A 22,397-nucleotide genomic window follows, 5' to 3' on the forward strand; every position below is an offset into this window, starting at 1 on the left:
TTTGTGTTTTGTTTTTTTTTCTCACTCATACTTGTAAGTTTTGAGTTATATTCAAAACATGATGGGTAACTGTGACAAATTCATTTCGGAACGCTGCAATGCCGCTGACGTACCACAGTCTAATACTAGTGAGGTACCCTCCCTTAACATAAACTGTATACATGTAACAAAGAGGTAGCGTCAACTCGATCTCAGCATCAGCTCCTGTCAAAGGTATACAAAAGGCACGGTCTACGGTGTCGTTATGCAGGGCCCAGCGTGGAAGCGGTAGTCCGCCATCTTGTTCATCCCGTGGTAATGGACGAAAGCAGCAGCGACCACTAAAACGTGGAATATCTGGTGACTGTGGAACTGTGGGGGAAGACAACACAAGATTATTACTCCTTTTAGACTACAAGTACTAAATTTACAATTGGAACATTAGGGCAGAAGCTGTTGAGTTCATGTAGCCTCCACAGACCATGTAGCCTAAAATGTCTGTCCATGTGACCTTAAATCTGTCCATGTGACCTTAAATCTGTGTCCATGTGGCCTAAAATTTGAGTCTGGCCATATGCATGACCGACCTATTCTCCACTGCACATTGGAATACACATATTACCTACATATTGGCCACCTTTCACATCACATGCAGTTGCAACAGTATTATGTTGATTTTTTTTTTAGTGCGAAACAAAGCGCAGTGCCTAATACTTACCCAGAGGTCAAACTTCCCTGGGAAGAATCTCTCGGGCACGCGCGTGGCGTACATGACGGCCCCCACGATGTAGAGCAGCCCCATGAGGCCCAGCCAGCCCACCTGGCCGGCGGTGATCGCCATGTTGAAGCCGTCTGATATGAGATAGTGTATGACGGGGACAACTCCGCTGCACCCCAGCCCCAGGAACATGCCTACAGGGGACACAAACACACATACTGTAAACTCATCTATCGTTGAAGGATATACGTGCAGACAACAATTGCACCATCAATTTTCTGGATGGTGCAATAATGCAGAGTCATCCAGTTGGACCGTACCAGTTTGGGATTTGGGAATTCCGTGCAATTAACAGAAGTGTGCGGTGAAAATACTGTTAAGAGTAAAAGATATTGCCCACAAGCATACATTACCCTTTTTTCTGAAATCATTAACTAAAGGATAACTAAAGTTGTACTCACATGCCCTAAAGGCCCTAAACCGGGGTTCGCTGAATTTCTCCCAGAGCGAAATGACGATACAGCAGATTCCGAGCGCCATGACTATAGCCAGGTAGGTGTACTGTGCCACCTCCTTGCAGTAGTAGGTGTAGTACAGCCACGGCACAAACGAACCCATGATCATCAGAGATATCCCTGAGTAGTCAAGCCTGCATGGAAAGACAAAAAAAAGGTTAATGAACAATGCAATCTTCTTAGTACAATGCTAAACTTACTTCCAGCACAAAAATATACACAGATCAAATTTTCAACAATCACTGTCACCTTCTTCAGGATCAATAGCCAAGTACTGATGCTGAAGAAGGCGACAGTAATATTTGAAAATTTGATCCAGTATATTGGTTGAAAATTTGATACATGAACACAAAATGATCTTTCATGATAATGCAGTATTCTCCCCAGCTTTGTTGAGCATAGGGAGCCCCTACCACATGTACGATAAATCATCCACAGCAACACCACCATAAAAAGCCAAGTCGCTTCAGTAGTCAGATGCAATTGCATATTTACTTCTGTCTGAGTTGAAATGTAACTGTACGTGTACTAGCCAGGGGGATCTAGCCAGAATTTATTTTCAGCCTAACATTATTATCATCATTTTTCATATTTGATTCCACATTTTCCAACAAGTAAATGACAGCAAAGTACCACTGCGCTAGTGTAGTGGTCTTCATTTTGGCGTGGTGGTCGCAAATTATAGCGTAGGCCCGTTATGCTAAAAATGCACTAGCTAGAGCAGATCAATAGGCTTATTTCTCAAAATAGACGTTGTTTTGAACCCTGAGACCTGACCTGGTCCTCAGGGCTTACATTGAGAACTTGAGAATATTGGATCGTGAGGCAGAGTTGGGGCCATGACATTCACAGTGTTTGACACGCACATTTGTAATAAGACCAACTGAAAGGTTATTGATAACCTGTATCACAGATAGCCATTTCAAGGCCATTCAATCAAGGAGGTTGAAAGAGGGTTGGTTCAATGCAGAAACTGCTATCTAAGGCATTATTGGTACCCTTATAGAGATAAGCTAGTGCATGGTACATTAGGCCTGGCTGCCATCACATGACTGAAAGCGGTTTGTTGAGGACAATCAGAGATTCAGATGGATTATCATCTTCACTAGTAATCACATGATTCTACATTCTGTCAATTTGAGTGAAAATTTGTTGTCTTTTATCAAGGGAAGATAAAAAAAAATAGATTAGAATTAATGTCCAAAGACTTGTTAGGTTTGATTTGGTTAGGTTTAATTTGGACCTCCATTAGTGACTGATACATCACTATTCTTTACATAAAGGTTGGCTGGTAAATTTCTTAATCTACTACTGGTAAACAACATCCACCCCTCAAATCCTAACTGCCAGAGGACCCTGGCTAACTGCATTGTGTTTATTATATAAGCTGCAGCCATGTCAAAGATCACCACTCCGTAGAGGAAAAAATGAGCGATGAAGATGACCTAAATTCAGATAACAAGAACGTATCATTGGTCACGACGCATTACCCCCAATAGATGCCCAATTTTCCCACCAAGCCAGCCTAGATCCATTCCCGCAGTTGTTATGGACCCAGTCATAATCTTTATACTATAAGTTTACCACAGGAAATTGACGGCATTCTAGTCACATCAGAGAAAAATCAATCAGCTGTCTCCTGACAGAAAACGTCATAGATCCCTGTTGGCAGTTGGCTCTGTCACAAAAGGAAATTTCTGGTAACCTCAGAGTGAGCGCAAAGCACGACTCGTTTTGACTGCTCTGCCATAGCCCTGCTGAAGGTTCTACCAGAAAGATATTGCAGAAGAAACATTACCACACCTTAATACAGGCTTCCAACTACTTCAATGGATCATAAAACCTCAACCATGACAGCATTTTAGCTAATATCCGATTTTTTCCATAAATATATTATAGGTCAACCAGGGCATCCTTTAAACGTATCACCACTTAGGAAGAAGCCTTTGAAAGGGAGCTCACCCCTGTGCCCCAAACATGTAGGTGTAAAAGAAATGGACCATCGACTGGACACGATCAACTAATCATTAGGCGCCATTAGATTTACCCACTGTGTCAGTACTGGCTAATGGATGACGTGCTACAGTTCCTTAATGACTTGTTTAAGGCTCACAAGCACAACTCCCCATGGTGAGATACTTAGTTATTTATGTATACTTGTGTTTCCGGCTGTAAAAAGTAGGACCACATGAGGCTTGACCCATATGAAGTCATTATCGGATTCTTATGGAGAGTCACGTTTTTTTTATAGGTTTGCAGTTTGGACCCAAATTGACCCTCATGCTAGGTTTTTTTAACACATCTTGGACATCTTGTTGTCAGAAGATTTTGTACTTCCAAAATGCTTATCAAAAATGGTATTATACCTGAATGATCCATCTTCAAGCAGTTTGGACTCAAAATGACCCTTATCGGTTTCTTAAAACATCTTGACTCCAGATTTCTTAATACACCTTTTTGTCAGAAAAAATGCTTTTATGTTGCAGTATGCTACTCAAGTGTTCTACAGTGTAGTGCATTTATTATTTTGTAACTTTCATATTGCTGAGTTTACGTCTTCACAACAAACCTAAGCAGGATGAAGGTTAATGCTTCACCTGAAAACGATGTGAGGATAAAAGTTAAACGACGCATATTTTGGAGCTCAGAATGTCCAAGAGGGTCCAAAAGATTTGCGTACATTTCAATGTTTTTGTGCAGCGTAAGTTTTTTCCAACTAATTTCTTTAACCTTCAAAATCATATCTCTTCAGCCAAGGCCATTTTATAATTCAACATTATTCCATAATCATATTCGGTAAGCCGTCGCAAGTAAATGAATGAATGATGTTAATAATGTTATAACCATTATAAATGTTACACAAACCATGATAAATGTTAATATTTTAGGAAAGACCCGGCCACGATGAAACCTCTGACCTTCTTACATTCCTATCAATTTGCACTAATCCCCAGTTTGCAACAGGAGCAAGTTACTGTAAATGCATTTAAGTGTGCGGGGATCTAATTATGCGGTAGCGGGAAAAGGGACTTTTCGCGGTGGTTTTAAGTTAGCGGTAGCACCATGCACTGTAGTCTCTTACTGCCATGGAAAAAAGTTTGTGGTGGTTTCAAGTTCGTGGCGAAGCGGCCCCCGCGGAAACATTAAACCACTGTGAATGTTTCTGTATTTACTATAACTAGTGGGAACTGGTTGGGCTTGGCTGGCCTCCAGGTTACATTTACCGTCCTAACTACATGTGATGGTGACAGAGGAATCCCTAATACCACTTCTCTTCTGCACTGATTGCCTGTCCGAAACCTAATGAAAACAGAGCGCCGTGTCACCGGGAGTTTACCTACATCTTCATAATCATGGACCACAGAGTGCAGAAGGTGAGAAAGAGCTTTACTGGCCTCTTTTCAAAAGGCCAGCACTGAATGAAGCTTAGTGTGGAGCACTCTACTTATGAGAAAAAGGGAAAGGATTTCGTTGGGAGGCCGGGTAGGTAGTAAAAAAAAATGCAACATTACTGTTAAATCATTATTTTTGCAGGGACTGATGAATTTTGCAATAACAGGTAGGAGAGCTTTTCCAAGTGTTATAAAGTTGCAGTTGGGACATCTTTGTGTTACAATAATAGTAAACGGAAACATGTTTGAGATGTCTTGATTCTGTAGAGGAGAGGTCAATGTGAAAACTGAAAAAATAAAATAAACCTCAAACAATTCATGCTTTACAGTACATTATAGCCTGTGTTTACACAATCTCTCGTAGGAGCGCAATTTTAGTCAGGCTACAGTACATTACGGTTAGAAAATGCACAAAGAAGGAGTTGAAACACACGCTTACAAAATGTAAATACCGTGAAGCAAAAAAATGGCAACAACGAAACTTTCTTCTTCCATACAATATAACACCAGTATTAAGCTTCAAACATTCCTAGTCCATACACACTTTACTTGACAGTGATTTTTCCTAATATAAGAAATAGAGTGGATTATCACAGATGGCTTTAAAGGAGGCCAGAGGGCGACGACCTGAGATAAATCAGGGGCAGCTTTAGATGAAATAGGGCGGCACCATTGATTTGCGTTTCCCTCATCAGTTTGACAGAGTGAAGCTGCGCAGAAGACGACAGTCTGGGACGACCATTGACGTCATCAGTCTCTTAGGAACCACAAAGGTATTGATTTTGTTTAGCAGCATAATCTGCATGGGATAAAGGGTCAGTCCGGCGCTATTGGACAACATATTTGCTGCAGTCGCACAATCAGCGACTTTTATTGCCAAATGTTCAACAAAAACAATAACCAGGGCATATACTGTCAATGCAGAAACTTTCGCGGTGGGTTAATGTTCGTGGTCTCACCGTGAATTTAAAACCGCCGCGAACATTTATCCATAACAGTAAGAGACTACAGTGTATGGTGCTACCGCGAAATTAAAACCACTGCGAAAAGTCCATTTCCCCGCTACCGTGAAATTAAATCTCCGCGAACTTAAATGCATTTACAGTAATTTATTTTGATTGTACCATCATGTTAGTGTACTGTTTTTTTTTTAAAGGTACATAGTTTGCATTATTCTGTAGTTTTGGTTGATGCCTAATATACATACAAATACAGCTAATCATTACACTTAAACAATTCAGATAATTGTGGTGGTGTCTAAAGAGGTCAATGCATTTGTCTTGAAAACCGATGGTTTTCACATCAGCAGTTACAGGATAAAGAATTCAATAGTTGTCAATGTAATGACATGTATTTGACAGTTTTGTTGTCTGTATCGTACCAGGTCTTCCCACATGTCAATACTGGACGCTGGACCCATCTTTTTCCCATCTCTGTATATTCTACCATATGGCCAGGATAGACACAATGACACTGAATTTAAGTCCCTACTTCTGATCATTGCATGTCCAAAAACATATGATGGAAGTTCTGCTGAGGGCCATGGAAAGCTACCAGGGGGCCCCAGAATCTAACCATATCTTTATGGGTCTTGACCTTTATAAGTGAAGACCCTTTAATGTCAAAAACACACTCAATTCCATAACAACCCATCCATTTGATAGCCCATCTTGAGTTACCTCTTTAACTACAAAACACACTATTAGTATTACTGTAATTCTTGAAATTCTCGCGTCTGGAAATTATAGCGTTTTTGGGAAAATGGAGTAACTCGCGTCACTTAATTTTAGCGTTGTGAAGGAGGCGCTAAATTTTCAGTCGGATGTGTGAAAAAATAGCATGAATATTACCAAAACCCTCGGTAGTTTACCTCGGCAGAAATAATTTTGTGAGATCCATGCGGCGCACGGTCGGCGCCATTTTGAAACTTGATTGTTGTTGTTTGTACGCTTGGGTGGCGGCGGATTCTTGTAATTCCGAATTGTTCGTAGCTCAAAAAAAACACGCCTTACATATTGGGCTTTGACGCTATGAATTTGACTGTATTTCTGCCTAGAAATTCGTAGATTTACACCAAATATTCCGTAGTGGCTTTGTATTTTTTTCTGCAACGCCATTTTTGCTGTTGTTGTCTGCACGCTAAGATGACGCGGACATTTTCTAAGTCTTGTGTAACATCGTAGCACAACGTGAACTTCGGAACTGTTTTGTATATTTTATGGACAAACTTCTAAATCGTAGCGTAGAATAATATTGATAAATACGCAATTGGTAAATATGCAGCTCAGCTCGTAACGAATTTGTGTTGTTTGCGTCAGCATGCTTTCACTGCATTTTGTAAAAGAAATGACGACAAACTTTCCATTTAAATACTAGTATATGTTTTATTTCTTGAAGAACGACGAACTTCTTGTTCCTGTGTGAATTACTAGGGTAATGTGTGCACGTTTTTGTAAAGGATAAGAGTTAGATCGTGACTGTATATACTATTAGTAAATAATAAACAAAACCAGAAATCGGCGCCGCGACATTAGAGGGTGGGGGGCGGTGGTGAATTCGCGTAATGAAAAAGTCGCGTAATGAAAATTTAGCGCTCGACTAGTGGGCGCTAAAAACGCTAAAATTAAGTTACCGCAATAAAATCAAGAATTACAGTACACAAAAACACTGTCAAACCGCAGAAAAAAAAAATTCCAAACCTATATGTCAAGTTTCAACTTATGTTCTACTCGAGGTTTATTTTTGGGCTTAATCTTGTTGTTTCATTCGAAGTATACTTAAACCATATGAGTTAATTGTAAAAATACTGTCAAACCACAGAAAACACAAACAATAACTCCCCACCTAGGCTCCACATCTGTAGCATCGTCAAAAATGCCTCACCTGCCGAATATCTTGGCAGCCCTCTCGGAGTTCCAGTAGACTCTTCAACCACAAACACACACTTTTACACAAAAACACTGTCTAACCACAGAAAACACAAACAATTGCCTAATCAAATTGTGCTTGCCGAGTAAGTGCCCTCCTACGGTAGCCAAATACGCTCCTCTGGCAGCTTTTGATACTTCGAGATTAGCCCAAAGCACTCACCTGCCGAATATCTTGGCAGTCCTCTCGGAGTGGCAGTAGACAGTGTGGAAGATCCAGGAGAAGCCCAGGCACAGCACGGCGCCCAGGAAGAACGCTCCGCACACGAACTTCTCTATCAGCGGGTGGTGCATGTCCGCAGACGAGCGCTTCACCAGGAAGTAGATGGCAACCGCGATGAACGCAAGGCAACCTGGGAAAAATAACACAGGAGAGCCATGAAATGTGAGGATATACCTGTAGTGACAAATACATGTATATACCTGTAAAACAAAATGTATATTAATTTGTTGTGTATTTCTACAAACTATTGGGTATAAAAAACAAAACTGCTCTTTATTTTACAAACCTGTTAACAATTTGTGTGAACACCATTCCTTGCAAAATGATGACTTAGTTGCTATGTACTTTATACACATTTTGATACTTTTATACACTTTAACTTAAAACACTTTTATACTTCATAGGTGTTAAGTCAACACAGCTAATAACAATCCACATACACCTACATCATAGGTGTGTGTTACTTTTAGACATTTATGTATAATTTACAGTATAAAACCCAGTACGTGGACCAGTGCAGGTTAGGTGCAAGTAGACATTTGAAATACCTGCACAGCTCCAATTTTACCTGCACTAACCTGCATATGCAGGTGGTATTTCGAGCCCTGTATATCCTAACTATGAATATAGAACAGTGTCTCACCCAGAAAGTGTGTCCATATGTTGCCGGTCTCGGAGTGAATCCTGAACATGGAGCGGAAGCAGGACCTGAAGGAGGGCATGGGCGGCCGGTGACTCCCCTTCAGGTACTCGTTATCCTTCAACCACTCCGGCAGTGCATGGTGGGGCATCAACTAGGGGGGAGGGGGGCGGCTGGGTTAGTAACACCTCAAGGGGACCTTGTACTATACAAGATTTCTGAGTCAACACTTGATATTTCAAATGTACAGTCCATGAAGACTCATTATCCTTCAACCACTCCGGCAGTGCATGGTGGGGCATCAACTAGGGGGGAGGGGGGTGGCTGGGTTAGTAAAACCTCAAGGTCACCTTGTACAAGATTTTTGTATTAATCCTCAATATATACATGAAAGATATATTCTACAACTAACAATAAGGGGGAGGGGGGCAACTGGGCTAGTAACAGCTCAAGGTCACCTTGTACAAGATATTTTGTACATCAGCACTTTATATTTCAAAGATACAGTCCATGAATATTTTTTCTTACCTGCTTGTTTAAACACTACTGACCTACATTACCAATCATGATACTATTTGTTGCGTCAATAAAGATAGTGTATTATTTAACACAAGGAGAATACTCTCAGCATATGGGTTTGATAATACTGAATTGTAATGAAGTCATATCCATCATTTGTATGTATTCCTTGACCTGAACAGCTTCTGTGTCTAGTTAATCAATATTTGAAACATGTTCGCATAGAGACAATAAGAACAAATGTCTCCACTGACAGCAGTATTGATCACACTGCTGTATATCAAATCCTGCTTTTTATGGTAGCCTAGATACCCCAAATCAGTCCAATCTTCAAACACAAAAACATGGTCCTACTGTTTCTACACAATTCACAGCAAGTTTAAAAATCGTGATGGTTATTCTAGAAGCCAATAGGAAAATTCTCCTTACGTCTCTGATAAACAAATAAGGACTGAGAGTATCATGTTTCGGCCTGTACTTTCCAGCATGCCTTCTCCTCATGGTACCGCCCACATCACCACCACCACCGTCTCGACGTGAGCTTGCTGCGACATCACTCAGCCCCTCTCCATAATATCCCTGTTTTGTATGCAACGACATCCACCACAACCTGGCTACTTCCTCACCCTGACCACAAGGCTTCCGTCCACATGACGGTCACACCACCATGTCATGTGTGTCCTGATTTGGCTTTAAGGTTTTCAGCGGCCTCGGACCACATCACCACGCCTTGTTACAACATACCTGCCTCTATTTGCTCAGGGGAAACCCGACACCACACTTTGGCAAATGGCTTTCTATTCCTGTTGTTATAAATATAGGCCTGATATCAACTTGTGTGTCCCCAGAGGGGTCAAGGTTTGAAGCTATACTGACAGACTTTCACTGTTCTTTTAATATATATAATATATTTGATTATTTTGGATTAAAACTGTGTTCACTAGCACGTGACCCCAGGTTGACCCCTGTGCACAATACAACTTATGACCTACAGGACGATGATGCAACAGTCTAGCTTACGTAACTGATAAGCCGTTTGTAAACACATCATACTTGGTGCTATGACAACCCAAAACAGCAAGGGGATGGTACATGGGCCAAGGGTCACTACTGTATACTATGTTATACATACACACAGTCATGTTACATAGCAAATGAATCCTTACCCTTACATGAACCTTTGTATTTATCCAGACATATTATGCAATTATTGAAGGCAGATTGCCAACTGCACAGCATTCAAGGAGAAGCAAGACACAAGACAATGAGGCCTGCCTTTCCCATAACAGTATAACAGGTGTCCCATATGATTTTTTGTTAATTCTTGACCAAAAAATTCTTAAGTTTCAGAATTTTGCCATTACAAGTGCACTTTGCTTTACCTTGAGGCACTGCAATCTGAGGCATAGACGGTTCCCATAGTCTACAATCTTCTTGCTGGTGTTCTCAAGACTCTTCACTGGCTTTAGGCAAACTTTACCGTATCGATCCTTCATTCCTTCATAAAGGTTAGACATCCAGGTAATGATATACAAAATATGCAAAAGCAATGATTACTCAAGCTACTGGATTGAACTTGTCAGATGTTATAGACAGGACAAGTCCAACAGGATGCTCAAACAATAGGAGCTTACTCTTACACTTGTCCTGAAGTTGTCTTCAATTGAGCTGTCTCCTCATCTTATTTACATATCAATTCATAGTTTTGGCTAATCACCTGGATGTCTAACCTTTATTAACATGTCAATAAGGGATGGATCGATGATGACATAGACTCTGATATTCAACCCGTTTCAACTAAGTCTTTTTCAAGAAGTGACAAAGAGTGATGTCACTGGTACTTATATACCCATTGAACGCCTCCTATTGTCTGTTACAATGTGTCAGGTCAGGTTGCCCTGTGTGATCGGCCAATCAGAGTTCAGAAATCAGAGATGTTTTTAGCATCATAATTCTGAAATGTGCGTTATTGGCCAATCAGAGTTCAGAAATACTTCTTGGTTGAGGCGCTCTGTATGATTAGCCAATCAGAATTCAGTGATGTTTTTAGCATCATAATTCTAGAATGTGCCATTCACTCATCGGGGGTGGAATATAACTTTAAGACCAACTCACCTTCCACAGTGCCTCCACCACTTTCTTGCCGACCTCCTTGGTCCTCTCCACCCCTCTCTCGATCACCTCCTTGGAGTGCTCCACCTTCTCTGCCACCACTTGCTTGGTTTCCCTCATGGTTTCCCCCATGGCCTCCTTAGTTTTCCTCATGGCCTCCTTGCTCCTGACCAGGGTCTCCCCCACGGCTTCCCTGGTGCCGACCACGGCCCACTCCACCCTGTCCTTGGCCTTGACGGCAGCTTCTCCCATCCTTTCCTTCGAGTGTACGTAAGCTTCCCCCACTCTCTCCCTTCCCCTGACGTAGACCTCCCCCCAGCGCTCCTTCCCGCGGACGTAGACCTCGTGAGTCCTCTCCATGGCCTGGTGCGTCTTCTTGGCGGCGTAGTGCGCGCAGGCGCGGGCCGTCTCCGAGCCCGGCAGCGGGAGGACCTGGATGGCGAAGGGGTCCACGGGATAGCAGTACCCTTCGTACTCGTCGTCTGTCTCATCCACCTGGAGTCAGGAGAGAGCACAACAAGGGTCACAGTTAAGGTTGGAAACATTCACATTATAAAGGATTATCCTATCTAGCTAGCTAAAACTGGTTATAAGCAGCCACCGCTGGAGTTGCTAGTAGTAACGTGCATGAGGGAGTTGGTAAAAGTGTTGTCCTTTCTGAAATTCTGTCAACTCTACTTCTAGATTTGACACCTTCCTTCTTCCACCCTTCTTAATCAATCCCTAGGACCCTGTTCACACCAAGATTGGCAAATTAGGATTCACCTACGCACAAGATTGATCCCGTTTTGATCCTCCGATTTCAACTGAGTACCCTGGAAACCAGACTTTCAGCCAGGGCCGGCAGAGAATCTGTTCGGGAGCCAAGGCATGTCTTCCGGAGGACCTTAGATAAGCACTCCAGGGATTTGTCAGTTTGCCGGCCTAGCTAGACTGGCTAACTCTCTCTGCCAGCCCTGGCTAAAAGTCTGGTTTCCAGGGTATCAACTGAGGAGGTGGATTAGGTAGATATTGGGACCATTCACAAATCAAGATCACATCTGGATGAATTCCAATTTACGAATCCTGGTATGAATGGTGTTTTAGAGGTATGGGTACCATAGCAGACTTTTAAAGTGTTATTCAAATGAGGGAGTATTGACATGTGGAAAGTTGTTTTATACTATAATCCCACCTGTATGCATGCATGCATCCTAATCACCAAGTTTTACAATGATAGAAAAGATGATACAAGGTGTCAAATTTCCCATCTTAGAAACCAACAGTATGCATCAAGCAATCCGTAGTGTATTACTGTAAATGCAGAAACTTGCGCGGTGGTTTAATGTTCGCGATTTTCGTGGTGGCCACTTCACCGTGAAGTTACAACCACCGCAAACATTCTTTCATGGCAGTAAGAGACTACAGTGCATAGTGCTACCGCGAACTTACAGCCACCGCGAAAAGTCCATTTTCCAGCTACCGCGAAATCGAATCCCAGCAAATTTACTTTCCTAAATTTTGTACATTCATTTACAGTATTATAACCTACTTAGGAAAAGACTTTTGTTCAGGAGAAAATATTGTACAAATATATAGCTTTGAACACCTTTTTTTGCTTTGACTTTGAAAAAAAGGAGATTCGATTCAGAAGTCAATCAAAAGCTTTTGGCAAGACAAAATTATGTATGTTATTTCCAATCTAAGTCTAGCAAGATAGAATTTAAAAAAAATTATTTTGTCTTAAGTGACACCAGGACAAGATAACTTGTATATGCAAGTATCCTTTCATGTTCTATATGTTGTAAAAAAAAACCTTTCACTATTCGTGGTTTGATTATACTGCTGCAGGGATCACAAAGCAGGGGTAGGCAGTAGTCAGCTAGTTACACCATAAAGATTTTGTTTCTATGACTACAAACTATGTTGCCTTTCACCACTAAATCAGGCAAAAAAACAAAACCTAAGCATATACAAAAATAATAATATGGGGGGGGGGGGGTGGAGGAACAATGAACTGAAACCACAATCACCAGCCGCATGCAAATCAGCCACTCTACCAACTACCTGGAGAAAACGAAACATCGTCATCAGTACACAGGACACAACCATGCAGGCACCTGCAAGCCATAACATAGGACAGCCACTACTACAATACAACCAATGTTAACAAAAAAGGGGAGGGGGCCACGGGCACGAAAACCACGGGACGACCACATGCCAACACACCCATTGGATGCTTCCCGCCAGCGCTTCGATGCTGTCCTCGAGAAAAACCCGAACGTCAATCGGGTACAGAGACATTTCTTCCGAGCACATGGAGGCGTTGTCCTGGAAAAATAACATGTCGGCAACATGGCAGGGAGTGTAGAGGAGTGATAGGCTGGTTATATAAACTGCTAAGACTGGTCATTTTGCACTGGGAAAGACATTTTCCACAGTTGATGGCATATTCTTGCTTACCAAGCCTGCAGTAAAAGTTGCCAACCAATCACGTCACCTGTTTTAGTCAAGATATGACATGACTGGCTGGTAGCTTCATAGGGACAACAGGCAGACATGTGCCTTGGCACTGGGACGTTCCTGACTTCATTTACTCTCCAAGCAGAGTTGGGCTCCGGCTCTTTGAGGAGTTTTTATTGGGCTTTCTATTTTGTGCTTGTTTCTTGATGTCTCACAGCCTAGAGGTCCGATTAAAAAAAAAACATGCATAAAAATGTCAAAAAACGGCAGCAACCTAACCTCTGCTTGGAGAGTGATTTCATTGGCAAACGGATAGCCAGCGCTAATGTCCTCAGAAGGTTAGATTGTTGTCTATTTCACCATTTGTACAGTAATACAAGCTGCAAGCCTGTTAGGCAAGAATGTACATGTTGGAGGACTTTGATGTTGAGAAACATGTTTCTTGTTATTGTTATATGTTCCTGCATGTCATGACAAGAAACTATTTAGTATTAACTTTTAAAAGTTTAGTTGATATTTGATGACTAGATGTAAGTCAACCTTCCTAGTGCCTTTACAAGCTCAAAGTAACCAGTACTTATTAAAAACTATAAGTTGGACATATGATTTCACTTAGCAGCATATTAATATCAGTAAGAACACACAAATATCACTGAAAAGAAAAGAAAAGACAGTTCTTCTGGCACAATATGGTAAGAAATAAAAAGAGCATACCAGCTCAAATAAGTTTGTCATTCTAAATATAATAAATTAAAGTAACTGATTGTATGATTACTGAAGTTAAGTACAGATTTTAACAGATAAAAACTTCAACTTTTGAGTTCAATAAAAGAAGAAGAACATACAACAACTTAGAATTTGTGTTTTTATGCATATACTAACACTAACATTACAGTAAAACTTTGTCTGGTACTAGTTAACACAAATCATTTTATAAGTACAACTGACATTACTTTTTTACTTTGGTCTACTGCCTAACCAACATGCAAAGTACAAACATAATGTACCTTTATTCAGTGTTAATTCACACAACAAAGTGAAAAGAAAACAGAGATTAAAAAGTATCTACCTCTGTAACTCCTTCCCTGAGTTGCCTGGCTCCTTCCCTGCTAGTCACTTGATAAACAGGAGAAGTTCCATTTTCCTTGAAAATTGAAGGAAAAGGAAATAAAAAGTCAACCCATACAGCAAAGTTTGAAGCAGTATTGTCAGTGAACAGATGTAAATAGCCACCTACATGGAAGAGACTTCATGTGGATAAAAGACATTCTTTGATTGGTTTATCAATGATTCATCCTTTTAATTCTGCCTATGGACAGAAAGAAAAAGTGATTGACCATAGGATGGATGAAAGAAGGATGAGTACATACGAACATACAATAAGCTGGTTAATGGCTTAAACTGCACATGCACAACATGGTGCATTGTGGGTAGTACATCAACGTTAAAGGCACCTGAGACATAAAGAAAACACAATGTATTAAGCATGGTCTAAGCAATTTCAGTTCAGTTTAGTTCATCCTCTGTAGAGAGGTGACCCGGCAAGAACTCAGTTTTTAAGTTTGGGGCCTTCACCTTTGACATATTACCCACAATGCATCTTGCTGCACATGCACAGTTCGAACACTCTGGAAACAAAGGGAAAGAAAGCACTACTCTACTGGTATATTAGGGTTAATGAAAAAGAGTTTTGTGGTTAGATGGGGGCAGGAAGGCACTGGGGTACATGAAGCCAATGGTTAGAGAGACAGACCAACAATTCATGGTAGAACACAGGGGGCTACACAAGCAATGGCAAAGTGGTGGCAGAGAAGTAGTAGACAGAGCTGAAGTCTAGCCTTGGGCCTTGTAGCCAGCTGGGTACCATCCATCGTAGTAACAGCTGGCTCTATCTTTTCCCTTGCTAACCATGGAGCAAGTGAAAATATCATTGAGTAACAGCTGGCTCTATCTTTTCCTTTGCTACCCATGGAGCAAGTGAAAATATCATTGAGCCAGCGGCCACTACAGAGGTACCCAGGCTAAGGGCCCAGGATTGTAATGTTAAGCTGTAATTCACTCCAAAACTTCTATTGACAGCTAGCAGGGAATATAGGCTGAATATGGCTGGACTGACATGCAAGAGACATCCTCCTACGCAGGGACATACAACAGCGAAACCGCCTGTCTGGATGTATCCTGCTCTTTCAACCATCACTCTTATAGTTCCTGTGGACATCCCCCCAAAACCAGCTGTCAGCCAATCAGGGATAAGCCTTTCAGTTTTCAAAAGTGGTCTCGTCGAAGGATAAGCTCATTAAATATTCATAAGCAGGGCAGTCAGGAACTAAGGGTGACGGTTGAAAGAGCAGGGTACATCCAGACAGGCAGTTTCCATGTTGGATGTCCCTGCCTAGGAGGATGGCAAAAGAGGGACAGTCTAGTATATAATTAATTCAACAGGCTGTGCAGCACAACATTAGTACATGTTACAGGAATAAAGGGAATTTCTAAAACCTAAGAACTATGAATGAATGAATGGATGATTGAAAGAAAGGTTTATTCTAAGGTTGTGAGAGGGCTGTCTCCAGAACCCATCCCCCTAGCCTGTGTTTACACAACCTCTCGCTGGCTGTGGTTAGGGTGGCAGCAATTGCAGGGCCGGTCGCTAGGGGCACGATTTTAGTCAGGCTACCATCCCTCCGTCCTGCCGTGTTAGCTTTGGTCTGGTTTGGTACCGGGTACCGGTACAGAAAATTCAGGTCCAGGTCCGGTTCAGGTCCAGAGGATCAGGTTCAGGTCTGGACCTGAACCTGATTCAGTATGTGAGAGCATGTGACTGGACGATACTAAAAACAATGGTACATTTCGCTAGACAAATAGTATGTTTTGTGGAGTATTTGACTCTCATTGGCATTCTACAATCCTGCAAGACTAACTCCCTCTGTACGATTGACTGGGAAACTTTGTAGAAATGACTATAATTTATAAACTCTACCTGCTTCGCTCTCGTTGTTTTCTTTGACCGGTAAGCCCCAAAATGTGTGCATTCTTGATCATATAATCCTTTTATTTTCTAATAGTCCAACATCCGGTCCACCAATTTTTTTCAGGTCCGGTTTTTCCGGACCGGTCCAATAAGAAAAAACGGTTTTGTACAGGTTCACCGTACCGGTACCCAGCCCTAGTAGCCACTGTCAGGAGTGGACCAAAGTTAACAAGGCAGGACTCCAGGTTAAAATTATAACAACATAGGCTTCCAAACAGAAAGTGAGACTAACAAATTTTAAAGCTGGAGACAGCACGAACAACCTGTGTTTGGTACATTCTGTTGAATTGATTATCATAATTCAACTTCAAGCCTCAGGAAATTACTGTTTTGACTTGAAATGTTCTAAAACCCTGGTCCACCATTGTTTATGGCGTTCTCTGAAGTGAAAGCAATAGGTCACAGCAGACAAGAAGACATTGAAGATTTCTAGAGACTCGCAACTAATGTTCTTTACAAATGGACAGAGAGAATTCATGCAGGCCAGTACCATTCTAACTAGTTCATCTGTATTTTGCAGTCTTGCGTCGCCACCACCTCTATGCATGTCTGCCGGCAGAACTATTGTCCCTTGTCTTGCCATGGCTTCTAGCGCCTGCCACAAAAGGAGGAAGGTTTGAATATGCTGCACACACCCAACACAAGAAGCTAGCCATGACATTGGACATGACATTGTAGTCAGGACTGGAAACATGTTACATGTAAACGTGTTGCTTAAAAGGCTGGGAAAACGACAGAACAACTTTTGCTCTAGATGCGGTTCTTGATAAAACTTGAAATCCTTTAGGCAGTGTATTACAGTAGAGTTATTTTTTGTGACCTATAAAAATTAAGTTTCAAGTCCTGATACAATTTTTTACTACATAGCAAGCAACAAAAACAGCAACAAATCATTACAGATGGAATAAAACAAAATGGAATAGAAAAGGTTACCTCTGGGTCTGACATTGAAAGACAGGCATCTTAGAATCACTACTTTCTGCTAAGTCTAAACATCTTACATTAATGATTGATTACATATATATTGCGAAACAAAAAATAGAACAAATCTTAGTTTAAGGTACAACAGAAACAATATAGACTAATGTCAGGTGAACTATAATCAAAGCTCTCATTCAGTCAACAATTAGATTTCTGTACTTAATTACCATTGTATTTTAAACATATAGTATAGGTTGAAAATGTATATACTTATATATGTACCCTTTAAAATTGGTTTAGGACTACTACCTGAAGTTGAATGAACTCAATGACAATGTATGATTCAAAATTAAGAAAGTATTATAGTGTTGTCAACCTGGTAGAAATGTCATCATATTCACATGATTTCTATACCCGCAGTTCCACTGAAGAAAGGCTAGCTATAGTTGGGCAGCCCTGGCTGTGAATGCTGAACAGCCTCCCCCCCCCCCCCCCAAAAAACGTAAATAAAATTATCACTATCAGTTGCACAGCTTAATTCTACTGTCTTTCTTGCCCAGTAATTACCTCCATGAAAAAATGGAGGTATAGTTTTGAGTGTGTCTGTGTGTGTGTTTGTCTGTGTGTTTGTGTGTTTGTGTGTGTGTCTGTGTGTCCGCATATTTGTGGTCATCATAACTTGAGAACCTCTTGATGGACTACGATGATATTTGGTATGTAGGTAGGGGTTGGGAAGACGAAGGTCAAGGTCAATTTTGGGCCCCCTGGTGTGTGGCCTTGATACTGCAGCGCAACTTCCGGTTTTGCTATCTCGGTGTTCTGAACATGCTATGGTCAAGATTTTTAAGTATTAGATAGCTCTTGTGCTCAGGAAAAAATTACGTAAGTTTAGGCCCCCTAGCGTCTATTGTTTATTGTTTATTGTTCATTCACTCCTTTAGTTGTTAACATAACAATGCAGCAACTAATCTTCCAGGAGTAATACACATAAACACATACAGTTTGCAACATACACACATACAACATGTCAATAAAAAAATCATTAAACAAAAACACATGTGCCTTATCCAATAATCATCAATCATCCAGCCCCTCATGTGTCTTTAGCTAAGTCTCGCATATGTTTCACCAGCTGCCGTCTGAAAATCCTGGATGTGTTCGCAGTTTGCAGCTCATGTGATAGTTTGTTCCAATCTGTTGCTGCTCTATATGTGAAGGATTTTTTCAGGCTATTTGTTTTTGGTTTTTCAGTTCTTAAGTTTTTCCGTGCCGCGTGTCTCGTGTGATAACTATGCTGGTCCGATACCAAATGTAGTCTACTGTACAATGAAGACGGCTCCCTGGCAAGGAGTACCTTGTGAAATGTACACATGCTGCTTACATAGAGTCTTTCGCTCACAGTTAACCATGATAAGACATTGTGCATATGCTTGATCGGGGTGCGATTAGTTCCCAAGGTAAGTCTGCCTGCTTTATTCTGCATCACTTGTAGCGCGGTGATGTTCTTTTGTGTAGTAGAAGCCCAAACCGCTGCACAGTAGTCAAGATGTTGCAAGGTAAGTGTTTCTGTTAACATTTTTACTAAGGACTGATCCAAGTATGCTGCACTCCTTCTGATGGCGCCCAGGGACCTAGCCATTTTCTTTATGGTTTCTTCTACATGGCGGTCCCACGTGAGACACTCATCCAAGGTGCTCCCAAGTAGCTTCATTGTTGTTACTTGTTGTATAGGGCATCCGTCAGCAAACAAGGTGAGTTTCGGTTTCTTTGACATTTTGGGTCTACTCCCAAGCAACATACACATTGTCTTACTTGCATTCAAGAACAGTCTGTTTAGCCTCACCCAGTTACATATATTATTCAAATCTTCCTGTAAATTGACCGTTACTGTCTCCACTGATGGTGAGCACGTGTATGCAGATGTGTCGTCTGCATACATTTCGGGGATCGTTTCCCTCACGGCAAAAGGTAGGTCATTTGTAAATATTGTGAACAGCAGGGGGCCAAGGCAACTACCTTGGGGTACGCCACAATTAACCTCCCTAAACGGTGAGTTCGTGCCGTTGAAGTGTACACACTGTTCTCTTCCAGCTAGGTAACTGTCCATCCAATGCACTGCTGTGTCTGAGAAACCGTAGCACGCCAGTTTTTGTAACAGAAAGCTGTGATCCACCAAGTCAAAGGCAGCGGAAAAATCCAAGAATATGACCCCGACGATGTTACCCTGGTCGATCTTACGATACCAGTCATCTACTAGTTGCAAGAGTGCAGTGCATGTCGAGTGATGTTTTCTGTAGGCGTGTTGGTGGGGTGACATCAGGTCATTCACTATGAAATAGTCCGATATTTGAGAACTCACAACTTTCTCCATCACCTTACTGAAAGCAGGTAAGAGACTTATTGGTCTGCTGTTCGGCCCGCTTAAGCGAGTCGTAGCCGACTTGGGCAGAGGAACAACCTTGGCTCTTTTCCATGCCGTCGGATACTCAGAGGTAATGAGCGATAAGTTTATGATGTAGCAAAGTGGTCTGGCAATTTGATCGGCAGCCAACCTTAACAGCTTGTTGTCGACATTGTCAAGTCCAGTAGCTTTCCCATCAGATAAGGACAGAAGGTGTTTGTGGATCTGTTCCCAATGTGTCAGTTGAAAGTCAAAACTACAGTCCTTTCCCACCATGACCTTATCCCTTATCAGCTGGAGAAGGTCCCCGTTTGTTTGCGAGTCCAACCCTGCTCTCAGAGAGTTCACCTTCTGCGTAAAGAATGAGTTGAAGTAGTCCGCTACGTCACCAGCCTTAGTGAGGATCTCTCCTTCCCGCTCTACAGTACAGGCTGACCGACGATGTCTAGTTTGGGAATAGCAGGGGCATTTTTGTCAAAAACTTCTGACGAGGATAACTCAAGAAGGGAACAACGGATTTTCATCATTTTTGGTATGTAGGTACCTTAGACAATTTTGTACAAGATTAAATACTAATTATGCAAAATAGGAGTACATTTGCATAATTAATGAGGATATTATATCATGGCAGTTTTTTCAATGTATCTCTTGTCCTGGATGTGATATGGTCTTGACATTTGGCTGGTAGATAGCTTGCAGTGTCATGACAAAGTGGGGCAGGTTTCAGCCCCCTAACATTTAATTGCGGAACTGCAGGGGCGTTTTTGTCAAGACATTCTAAAGAGGATAACTGCAGAAAGGATTGATGGATTGGCATCATACTAGGCATGCGGGTACCTTAGGCAAATATGTTCATAATGATATACATTTTATGCAAATGAGGACTTAATTTGCATGATTAATGAGGAAATTGTATAATTCCATTGTTTTCAATAACTGGACTTCAATAAATGTAACACATGTTAACTATGATAGGTGGAATATAAGCAGATACCAAATATGGTAATGAGGAACTTATTTGCATAATTTATGTAAAAATTGCAAAAACGCTTTATGATTAATAATGATAATTTTATAATGGTGACATGTGTACGTTAGTCAATGATGAACAATACCATGCATAAATTATGTTAATGTGCTAGTCAATTGCATGAAATTTACGAAAGCTCTAAATTTTCATGGAGGTATGAGGTCGCCGAACTCTAGTTCTAGTCAGGTTTGAACCTATGCATTTGCTGGGCAATAAATCCTCAGTGATTGGGAACCTTACATCTAACATAATATATGATGAGGTAAAAAATCTAATCTTCTACACCTCCAAATTTGAAGATGGACAAAATTGTGAATGGTTTTACACAATTACAATACCCCAGAAACAGTTTATTTCCTTTCATTTAATTTCATTTTCCACCTGACATTCTATATGTGCAATACCAGCATGACCTGCGATCTCCTTGCTGATTTACTGTGCAAGTAAATCATATTTTTATACATGATTCTTCAATGCCTGATTAACTTACAATTGCAACTCAGTAAAACAGAATGGAAGCAAAACTATTGAAGCCTGACTGAATGAAATTAATGTGTTTTCGTTTTTCACCTTAGCTTAGGGCAGTAAGTAATAGTACCTGTAATGGATGTAGTTTGCTTATATATAGGAAACCGATTCCACACACTACGGAATTGTGCAGGGAATCAGCAAATGTGACATGGATATTGTAGAGCAAGCGAGTTTTAATTACTTAAGGCTGGAATGGTTGGAGGACATTTCACACAGCAGAAGCAAAACTGACATGCTGTACCTAGCCTTCCAGACAAACACTTCTATGTAGCTTTTCTTTTGGCAAGCAGCATCTACATACTAGAAGGATCTACACAATTATTGTTGTGGTTATAATCCTGAAAAAGATAGCATCAGTAGGTAGGTATTCTTTTCTTCTTTTGTTTTTAGATTTCAGCCGAAATGATCCAACGAGTGGAAACAGAATTGAGGAGAACATGCTGCAAAATGATCCTACAACATTTACATCATCATGGTAATTGACTAAATGTCAGATCTCAAAATTGATGTGACTTGCTATAGCTAGCAGTCAAAGGCTCGGGTCACCGAGGTCGGCAGGTTTAGGGGCGATTGGGTAACCAGAAACCAAGTAGAAACACAACAGGGTTCGAAATTCATTTTTGGGAATAGGTGCACTGGTGCACCCAACCTAGAAAATTGGGTGCACCAAAATAACTTTGGGTGCACCACATGAAATAAAGTAGAATATCAGAATAACCTAATTGCAAACCTACTAAATTAGTAATTTGAACGGAGCTCTTCAGAAAACAGAAGTACTATGACAGTCATTTTATTATCTTTCTAACACATAGATGTCAAGAATACTGTAAATGTATTTAAGTTCGCGGGGATTTAATTTCGCGGTAGCGGGAAAAAGGACTTTTCGCGGTGGATTTAAGTTCGCGGTAACACCATAGACTGCAATCTAATATCAGAATAGATAAATTTTCGCGGTGGTTTTAAATTCGCGGTAAAGTGGTCACTGCAAAAACCGCGAACATTAATCCACCGCGAACATT

At 41.1% G+C, this 22,397-nt stretch overlaps 1 protein-coding gene across 5 annotated transcripts in view; it reads right to left on the bottom strand.

The window, feature by feature from the left end:
* The window catches only part of LOC118416809 (neurofilament medium polypeptide-like), a 23,355-nt gene continuing 958 nt past the window's right edge, over positions 1 to 22,397 (bottom strand). Inside the window, exons 2-10 of one of the 5 annotated variants that reach the window (XM_035822066.1) lie at positions 16,986 to 17,090; positions 14,537 to 14,611; positions 13,234 to 13,335; positions 11,029 to 11,520; positions 8,398 to 8,548; positions 7,695 to 7,884; positions 1,159 to 1,346; positions 698 to 891; positions 1 to 351 (exon numbers count right to left, since the gene is read on the bottom strand). In XM_035822066.1, coding sequence (XP_035677959.1) covers positions 232 to 351; positions 698 to 891; positions 1,159 to 1,346; positions 7,695 to 7,884; positions 8,398 to 8,548; positions 11,029 to 11,520; positions 13,234 to 13,335; positions 14,537 to 14,611; positions 16,986 to 17,090 — 1,617 coding nt within the window. In that variant the 3' untranslated portion in view covers positions 1 to 231. The remainder of the gene's footprint in view (positions 352 to 697; positions 892 to 1,158; positions 1,347 to 7,694; positions 7,885 to 8,397; positions 8,549 to 11,028; positions 11,521 to 13,233; positions 13,336 to 14,536; positions 14,612 to 16,985; positions 17,091 to 22,397) is intronic. The other 4 variants (XM_035822068.1, XM_035822067.1, XM_035822069.1 and 1 more) reach the window with 4 other exon arrangements.

The sequence above is a fragment of the Branchiostoma floridae genome, chromosome 5, assembly GCF_000003815.2.
Source record: "Branchiostoma floridae strain S238N-H82 chromosome 5, Bfl_VNyyK, whole genome shotgun sequence".
Classification (NCBI taxonomy): domain Eukaryota; kingdom Metazoa; phylum Chordata; class Leptocardii; order Amphioxiformes; family Branchiostomatidae; genus Branchiostoma; species Branchiostoma floridae.